The sequence below is a fragment of the Scardinius erythrophthalmus genome (genome assembly GCF_964197995.2).
Source record: "Scardinius erythrophthalmus genome assembly, chromosome: 5".
Classification (NCBI taxonomy): Eukaryota; Metazoa; Chordata; class Actinopteri; order Cypriniformes; family Leuciscidae; genus Scardinius; species Scardinius erythrophthalmus.
This window is the reverse complement of record NC_138225.1, coordinates 53,535,768-53,545,469: the sequence shown is the minus strand read 5'-3', so window position 1 is coordinate 53,545,469 and position 9,702 is coordinate 53,535,768. Positions and strand designations below refer to the sequence as shown.

The following is a 9,702-nucleotide window of genomic DNA, read 5'->3' as shown; positions in this document are numbered from 1 at the left end:
TCTTAACTGTCACGGAAATAACTGGTAACACTTTATTTACAGTGTCCTTGTTACGTGTGTTACATGTATTTACTATAGGAATAACAATAAATGATGCATAATTACATGCAACTAACCCTCAACCAAACCCTAATCCTACCCTAACCCTATGGTAAGTACATGTAGTTGCTTAATATTACTTAGTACTTAAATATACAATTACACTGTAACAATGACACCTTCAAATAAAGTGCAACCAAATAATTTTACTGATCTTATTTTTTTTAATGCAAAATGCATGAGATTCGCCCATGTTTTGTTGCCATATGCTGCTGAATAATCATTGCATGTCTCAGATTTCTATTTACACCCTTATCTTTTTAACAGCAACACCCTCCAGCTGCAGAGTATAAATAACTCTGTAAGCAATAAGCAAGCGTGGCGTTCTGGAGCCTGCGCCGTACGAGTCCAAAGGGAGAAAGGAAGGACAAATTGTTCATTTATTTGTGAAAATCAAGAACACAGGCATGGCAGACCTACTGGTAAGACGGAGAGGGGAGAGACTGGACTCATTACACGCGCTAAACCTGTTTAAAGCATCTCTGTCTAGACCCACGCTCGCTGCCGTGTTGTTTGTCAAATTCAATTTGAAGAAATCAGAAGACTGCTTGGCTCAGAGGTCAAGGCAATTTCGACGACAGTGATTCTCATATATCCACTGGGGGAGTGTGTGAAAAAGCCCAGCCATTAAGAGTGTGTCGTTCTCTTTACCATACGTGTTGCAGAACTCGTTCGGTCTCCTGCCCAAGGTCTGTTCTGGACTGTCAGCAAGTTCTGCATGCAGTAAATTAAATATGTGAGTCCTCAGTCTCATGGGTGTTAAGTTGCATCAACACACCACCATTAAAAATGGTGACGTTGTGCAAAGCAGTCACAGTATGTTAGGATTATTAACACTATTTAACTTCAAAACAGGAAGATTTCTCTTCAGGTTTACTGTTGGCATGATAAAGGAAACAGAAGTTGTTTTTGTCTTTTGTTTTCGTCTTTTCTTCCCTATTGTGACGTATATGTCACAATAAGAGCAAATGTGGGCGGGGCTTGATTTTGTCTGTGAGGAATTGATTGGATGGTTGTGGTTTACTACTGGCTGATCTCATGTGATTGACAGGTTGCCCCGCCCTCATCATCAGAGAAGAGGAGAGATGCAGCAAGAGGAACTTATTCTGATTCAAGATTACCAGGAACAGGAATTTAAAATAATAATATTCCTTAAAAAAAATAAGAATATACCATTTTTATTTAATAGAGTCTAGAAGGGACAAAGGTTCGTTATTTCAGATGAATCCCAAAAAAACCCCCAAAAAACTAAAAACTAAAACGTTATTCTGATTCAAGATTACGTAGCACATAAAAAAAAAAAAAGATGTGTACAGATAACAGGCACACACACACACGCAGCGGGACATCAGAGGCAGTCTCTTCAGGAGGTGCTCTCACAGGGACACGTGTGTGTGTTTGACCAGTCAGGCGCTGTGTTTACTGACATGCAGGAGCTCCAGGTGTCTCTTCAGCTCATCTCTCGTTTCAGAAGAGAAGTTTATCCTCACGAGTTCTGCTCTCATGAAGTTTTGGAAACTTTTGCTGCCGTGGAGCTTTTGTTCGGCTGCAGTACAAGACGCTTTCAGAGATGCAGGAGTCACTTTATTCCCTCACAGTGATATCTTTGAGTTTATACCACTGTAGAAAGTATTTTAATGGGCTTTCCTGTAATATTTACACATTACCACTATAATAATAGTATATGCACAGAAAAAAAAAGTGACATCTAAATTAGCTGGATTTATTCCACTCTAAATATTATAATAATACTTTATACCAAAACAAAACTGATTTATATACTGATAAAATGTGATATGAAATGTGATAAAATAGCTATAATTATAGTCATAATTACTCCAATTAATGCAGCAATACAATATGAACATGCATTTTAAGCGCGTCAATACAAATAATAAAACAAATAATAAACCTAACAATAACATAATAATATTATAAACTTTTTTTATTATACTGTATAATGATGCAAAATGCATATTATTGTACTTGATACTATTATTTGATTTAATGTGTATATGCTAATGTGTGTGATGGTGTGTTCATTTATAGGACGGTGCTTTAAAAAATATATTTATTGCATACATTGTTTTGATTTTGTGTGTTCGTGTGTGTGTTTCATTGCGTGTGATGCTATTGTTTTCTTAAGCTAAAATAAAAATAGAAAATATAATAATAAATATCAATAAAACCTTATACACATAATAAACATAATAATAACTTTTTTTTCTTCAACTATGATGCAAAAAACATAAATGTGGTTGATACTATTATTTGATTTAATATGTAAATGTGTGTGATGGTTTATTTTGTATGTGTTAATTTATAGGATGTTGTTTTTAGCGTACATTGTTTTTTTTTTTAATTATTATTATTATTTTTTTTTTAACTGCGTGTGATGCTAATGTTTCCTGTAGCTATTATGAATGTGTGTGCTGTGTGAGGTCTCCTCAGTGCTGCCGCCTGCCGCTCTCTCTCAGCACTGCCGCTCCTGCTATAAACCACCAGCGCTTTACGCGAGACGCTCAATCCACGCGCAGCGGCACCGCGAACGGAATGACACCGAGACACGCGCGTCTCCTCCTCCTGCTGCTGCTGGAGCTCTGTGTGAGCCTGAGCCGGACCCGGGCCGGGGGCAAACCGGACGAGGACCGGGACAAGAGAAGCGAGCTGGCGGAGAGCCCGTGCGAGGTGAAGACCGTGACCGTGTCCACGCTGCCTGTTCTCCGGGAGAATGAGTTCAGCTTCACCGGCGCGGGCTCCGGGAGTCTCTCCGGAGGGGAGTCCAGGCTCCTGCTGTTCGTCAGGACTGACCTGCCGGGTCGCATCGCGGTTCTGGATGATCTGGACAACACGGCTCTGCCCTACTTCACCTTAGGTGAGCTCTGCCCGTCAGTCTCTCACAGTACAGCGCTGCGCGGAGAGGTGACAGTGTTGATGAGTGTTTGTGCATGTTCTCATGCATGTGGAAACGAGAGACTGGATGCGTGTTTAGTGTAAGAGCCAGCTTTCATCCCGAGAAAACCAGACGAATGGCCATTGCAGGGCAAACTAATGTGCTCAGCGTTTCTGTGCAGCACCTGAACCCTCGTGTTGTGTTTGGGATAACACTTTACAATAAGCTTCATTAGGGAATGTAGCCTATTAACTAACTGAGCAATATACATTTGTTACCGTATTTATTAATCTTTGTTAACGTTAGTTAATACAAATACAGCTGTTCATTGTTTGTTCATGTTAGTGCATTACCTATTGCTAACAAGATTTTAATAAAGTATTAGTAAATGCTGAAATAACATCAACAAAGATTACTAAATGCTGTATACGTGCAGTTATTATTAGTCCATGCTAACTATTGTAAAGTGTTACTGATATCTACACACTGTACAAGTATCAGGTTGACTTTTCCTAGTTGCGTGGAAACTGATTGTGTGTTCTCACATTAGAAATCCTCCATGAAACATATGATTCCTGTTTGATGTCTGAGAGAGATTAGGTATAGATGTGGTTCATCTTATTTTCTGACTGAGAATCTGAAAAGCATGAATATGCCACCAATTGCCAATATTTCTCTACTGTGTTTTGCATGGAAACAGATGATATATTACAGGAGGAAAGTGAGATTTCTGAAAAGTACATGTTACTTTGTATTATCACAGAGGTCTACAGCTTTAATACTGTCTTGGTCAGGTTAGAGGAAATGTATTACTATTCATAATTATTGTTATCATTATTGTTTGTGAATACAGTATATTGCACAGTATATCATTGGGCTCCAAACATGAAATCAGCAAAGTCAACCAAGTTGGCTATATGTAGAAGTTCTTCACATGCCAACACGGGTTCTTTAAGCACCAGAACATATATGGATACACTGATGAACTAGAGATTAAAACGCATCAATTATAGACTACATATGACTTTTGTGTGTGTGTGTGTGTGTGTGCATCTTAGAGAAACACCGTCAGCAAAGCTTCCAGAAATGTGTGTGTTCTGCATGTGTTTACGATCATCTGTTTGCTATATTTGAATACATGTCTGGCAATGCTTTCAGCTTTCTGTTGATGTATATACACTATTTAAGGATAGTCCACTTTACAATCAGGGCTTGACATTAACATTTTTGCTCACTAGTCACTGTGGCTAATAAAGTCACTCAGCATTTTCATTGGCCACAGTTTAGACATCGATACCATGCGGAAAACAGATATTTTCAATATTATATCATAATTTGGCAGCAGGTGTATTAGGCTGCTGTCACTTTGAGACCTGACGCACGGATCCATTTTGACATTATTGTGTTTTTGACTGTTTAAGCGCAATAAAGCAGCGAAAACAAATGTGAGCAGGAATTCATAAAATTATACACAATACGCGCAATCCCACGCTGAAATTCAAGCCCTGTAACACCAACAATATTCATCCGGAGCAAATGAAACGAGTGAGTGAGGAGAGGCGGGTTTGTGTGTAACTCACTGTCAGAGAGAGAGAGAGAGAGAGAGAGAGAGACAGAGAGAGAGAGAGAGAGAGGGCATCTTGTATCGTGTGTCTGTTCTGTGGAAAATAAGTATTGGAAGAGTTATCCAATAACAATATAAAAAAAATCTATATTTTTGACAACACTACATTGCACATAGGTTATTATTTCAGATGCCTTTTTAAAAGACTACAATTGAAAAATCTATATAAATTCAACTTTCCAAAGTGGCTAGTAGGAGTGACTGCATTACACACTGCTGGAAATACACACACACATGACAGGTGTTAATGTCAAGCCCTGTTTACAGTGTACCATAACATATAAAACAAGAAATCATTAAACATGCCTGGTCTAGGAACAGTTCAGACAGTCACAGGATTGAATGAAACACAGTGATGGTCCGTATTGACCGCTGCATTGCCCTTTCACCCATATATACAGTAGTTTCAGTTACGCTAAAACACAATATTGATGTTGACTGCGACTGGAAGAGGAAAGCTGGGAACTATCACTATACGTCTAGATCATATGATCCAGAGTGGTTTCACTTTCTCTATGATGTGCAGACGTTTGCATGCAACACACTATACTACAGGTGAAACTCGAAAAACTAGAATATCGTGCAAAAGTTATAATTTTGATGATTACGGCTTACAACTTATGAAAACCCCAAATTCAAAATCTCAGAAAATTAGAATATTATATGAAATCATTAAAAAAAATGATTTTAAATCCAGAAATGTCAGCCCTCTGAAAAGTATAATCATGCATATGTATATAGTTATATATACTAAATATATTAGTTTCATCTTTTAATTTGAATTACTGAAACACACAAACTTTTGCACGATATTCTAATTTTTCGAGTTTCACCTGTATTTAAATATACCCTGAAGCTAATGTGTGTAAACATGAATCTATGTGTGTTTTGTCACCAGTGCATTTGAGTTAATCCCAGTAACATTAGCCGCTTTCCGACCGGAGGAACCTTTTCACAGTTCCTAGAACTATTGGCTAAAGTACCCGGATGTCGGCGTGTTCGCACCGCAGGAACTAGGAACGACTTTAGTTCTAGGAACTCCATTTGGAGGAACTAATTTAGGTCCTTCTTCAGAGTAGGGTCTAAACCAGCACTATAGGAACTACCCGTGACGTTAGTGTACGCTGATGACCGAACGCACACGGAACACCAGCACCCGCCATCTTTAAAACAGCTAGAATGTAAACAAACAGATTATAGCCTATATATTTACTCCATGAACTACTAAAACAGTGATAGATGGGTCTCTAAACCTTTATGCTGAAGAGAAAATCCAACGCAACTTTGAGGGGACCAAGTCAAACATGATTATGTATTTCTGCCCAGCTAGCAACACTGGACATCAACCACACGGCATAGGCTAATAACCTTTTTCATATACTGTCTACTTTCTATAACAGTTCTATCTAATAACATATTAAACAGTACTGTTAGAAAGATTGCTAACTAATAAACACCGAGAACGCGAGCATTGTTTGCTCTGGCGTTCTCAGCGCCGCCAAAATAAAGGTCCGTCGCGCCGTCAAAATAAAAGTCACCGTGCTTGCGTCACTCCCTTACCCCTCCTACCAGTTCCTATGGCCACTTGGCCAGTGCAAACGCAAACAGCGAAACCGAGTTTGGGGGAGAGTAGTTCACAGAACTGTTTAGAATTGGACAGTTCCTAGAACTAAGTTCCTGTAACTACTTGGTCGGAAAGCGGCTGTAGTGTCGGCCCAGATCCGGCCCACATCTGTACATGTGGATTGCACACGCACCAGATGTGGGCCGACACTACACCATTACACCACAGTCTAGGTTAACCATAGACCTGTTATAGTCCCCACATCTAGCCAAAATAACCTTGAATTTGGTTACATGTTGTTTTTGCCAAAATAACATGCAAGATGAATGATATCCCATCATGTAAGCAAAGTCAACAGTGATTACAAGGAGTTTGGTTTCATGTCTTTGACATGTTCATATTTTATATGACTAGACTACTCTCGGGCTATGGTTAGACATCTATTACATTTTCACTGAAAGCCCATGTTTCGCCTGGTTTTAGCCTAGACGTCAGGGCTGCGTTTGGACGGCTATTAGACGTCTTTTAAACGCGAAATTGCTCGCTGGGCGTTGTCGTCTGGGATGGTTGTAGACGCATGGCCGATGTTTAGTTGAGCTGAGTACACATATCTCGTATTGGAGAGCTATCAGCTGTTCTTCGAGTGGAGAAATGCAACATGCAGAAAGTGAAGGAAAATCCGCCAGCATCTTCAGTTTGTTTCTAATGAAAGATATGGCGCTGTTGTTTTTTGGTTCAGTCCGAAGTAGATCCGCTGACCTTTCCCTGTGTCAGCCATTGGAAAACAGTTTTCGGACGTTCTGATTGAGGTTTGCATCGGTGGCCAGCGACCCGTGCTGAATCCACACTGCAGAACTGGGAGAGAGCCAATGGTTTTGAGGCTCTGGTGATGAAATACCAATGAAAGCCGTCTTAAAATAGAGTTAGTTTCACATGTCAAGAGCTCTTTGATAGAACCGAATCTATATCCCAGTAATGAAGAACTACAGTCAGACCTCATCAGCAGTCCTCGCTGAAAAATAAGCGAACGGTTGGAAATATTGATCATTGGCAAAGCGGCTGGGCTCCTTTTGTATTACAAGTTCATGTTTGTCTTTCATCAAGATTTATGTGCAACAGCCGGTATTGATATAAACCGAAGAGGATGTGTCAGCAAAACTCAACTCGGTCTTGAAGGCCCTCGGCAATTTAGTGGCGTTTACTAAAGCAAGCGCCTCTATTACTAGAGCTCATGTTAGGGCTTTTCAGCATTCAGAACACCTTAGCAAAAATGTAGTGCTCAACTTGGTTACGATGCAAATCACACTTCATTCAAATGTGTGTTTTAGCTTTGCTGCACTTATTTAGAAAGAGAAAAAAAAAAAAAAATCAAGAAAATATTGAAAGCACCACGGGTGGTAGCAGAAACACTTTTGTGTTTATGTCTCAGCATGCTTTCGCAAGCTGCTTAAAATAAAATGCGGAGAGAGAGAGAGAGAGAGAGAGAGAGAGAGAGAGAGAGAGAGAGAGAGAGAGAGAGAGAGAGAGAGAGAGAGAGAGAGAGAGAGAGAGAGAGAGAGAGAGAGAGAGAGAGAGAGAGAGAGAGAGAGAGAGAGAGAGAGAGAGAGAGAGAGAGAGAGAGAGAGAGAGAGAGAGAGAGAGAGAGAGAGAGAGAGAGAGAGAGTGTGTTTCGCTGACCGTCGCTCAAGCGCTCACCTCCAGTCTCAGACGTGATTTATTACCTGAAGCGCTCGGGAATGTTGAGAAAGACAGAGAGAAGATTAAAAAAACGACAAGATGAAAGTTTTTATCCGAACTGCTTTGTCTGGCCTTTTCTATATGTGAGGCGAGGAATTTCTCAGAGCAGACGTGGGAATAAAGTGTGAAGACAGAACTGATGAGTCCGTTCTCAGTGATAGCTCGGAGATATGATAATATAATATCTTTCAGCCTTTGACAAATTGTATTTATATGTTGATATTTGCATCTCTTGAAATGACAAGAACAGTCAGAAGAACAATAATTTCAATCAAGTCAATGTTATATAAGAAATCAATGTAGTAAAATACAGTCAGAATCTAGTTAACAATCATGGCAAGTTTTTATTTATTTAATGAACTGCAGGAAGAATGATATTTAATCATGTCATTTAAATGCACCAATATAAGAACCCGTATTTACCTACATATACTATATATATAAAAAAAAAAAAAAAAAAAAAAAAATATATATATATATATATATATATATATATATATATATATATATATATATATATATATATATATACATACATACATGGAAAACAGTTTTTGGACGTTCTGATTGAGGTTTGCATATGTATATATATATATATATATATATATATATATATATGTGTGTGTGTGTGTGTGTATATATGTATATGTATGTATCGTTTTACCTGTACACAAGTCTAATTAATGACATATAAACATAACAGTATTCACAATTTCACTTAATTTTATATTGAAACTAAACGCATTGTGAAGACACTATAGGCAAGGCAAGTTTATTTATATAGCACATTTCGCAATTCAAAGTGCTTTACATAGAAAGGAATTAAAATTTCACACTATGGCAATTCAAAGTGCTTTGCACAGAAAATAAGCACAAGATAAAAGCAAGGGAAATTAAAACAGTTATAAAAGGAATGAATTAGAGTCAAATGAAGTAAAGTAGTAAAAAGATGATACATAGAATAAACTATACTGTTCAAAAGTTTGGAGATTTGTCTCCTGTCTTCATTGATGAGCAATTTTTTATTTTTTTAATAAGTCTCTTCTGCTCACCAAGTCTGTATCTATTAATACAGTAAAAACAGTAATATTGTGAAATATTATTGCAGTTTAAAACAGCTGTCTTCTATCGTCTTTTAAGTAAAATGTAATTTATTCCTGAGATCAAAGCTGAATTTTCAGCATCGTTACTCCAGTCTTCAGTGTCACATGATGCTTCAGAAATCACTCTGATATGATGATTTGATGCTCAAGAAACATTTAGGATTAATATCGATGTTGCTGCTTCATATTTGTGTGGAAATCAGGATTCTTTGAAAAATAGAATTATTTTTTGCAAAAATGTAAAAGTCACTTTTAATCAATTTTACCCCAAACTCTTCTGCTCAAGACTTCACCGTGTGGATCTTCACTGAATAAATGGCACGGCTGACTTTGACAGACTGCTCTCAGACGAGAAATGCCCTTCATGCTTTGCAGTGTCTAAACTCGTCGATTCGCCGAGGGTTAATGCAGCTCGCTGCGGCTTCATGGAAACATATAAACCCTGCGCTTTAACAGATGAGCCTCTACAGCTGTCAGAGAAACCCAGGCCACTACCACAACGTGCACGCTTTCCATTGATTTGTCTAACCTTTTCAAAATGTCACACTAATTGAAGGAGGTTTGTGGATAATTAGTTTCCACTCCTCAATGCAAGGGCAATTAGAAGAACCTGGAAGACAGAGTATGATTATTAATTACAGTTTTTTTTTTTTTTTTTTTTTGGTTGACTGATTATTAATAT

General features: G+C 38.3%; 1 protein-coding gene across 1 annotated transcript in view; it reads left to right on the top strand.

Annotated features, from left to right (window-relative positions):
- Positions 1–2,630: 2,630 nt before the first annotated feature.
- The window catches only part of astn2 (astrotactin 2), a 455,595-nt gene continuing 448,523 nt past the window's right edge, over positions 2,631–9,702 (top strand). The window contains exon 1 of the mRNA XM_081365202.1: positions 2,631–2,974. Within this exon, the coding sequence (XP_081221328.1) occupies positions 2,653–2,974 (322 nt within the window). The 5' untranslated portion in view covers positions 2,631–2,652. The remainder of the gene's footprint in view (positions 2,975–9,702) is intronic.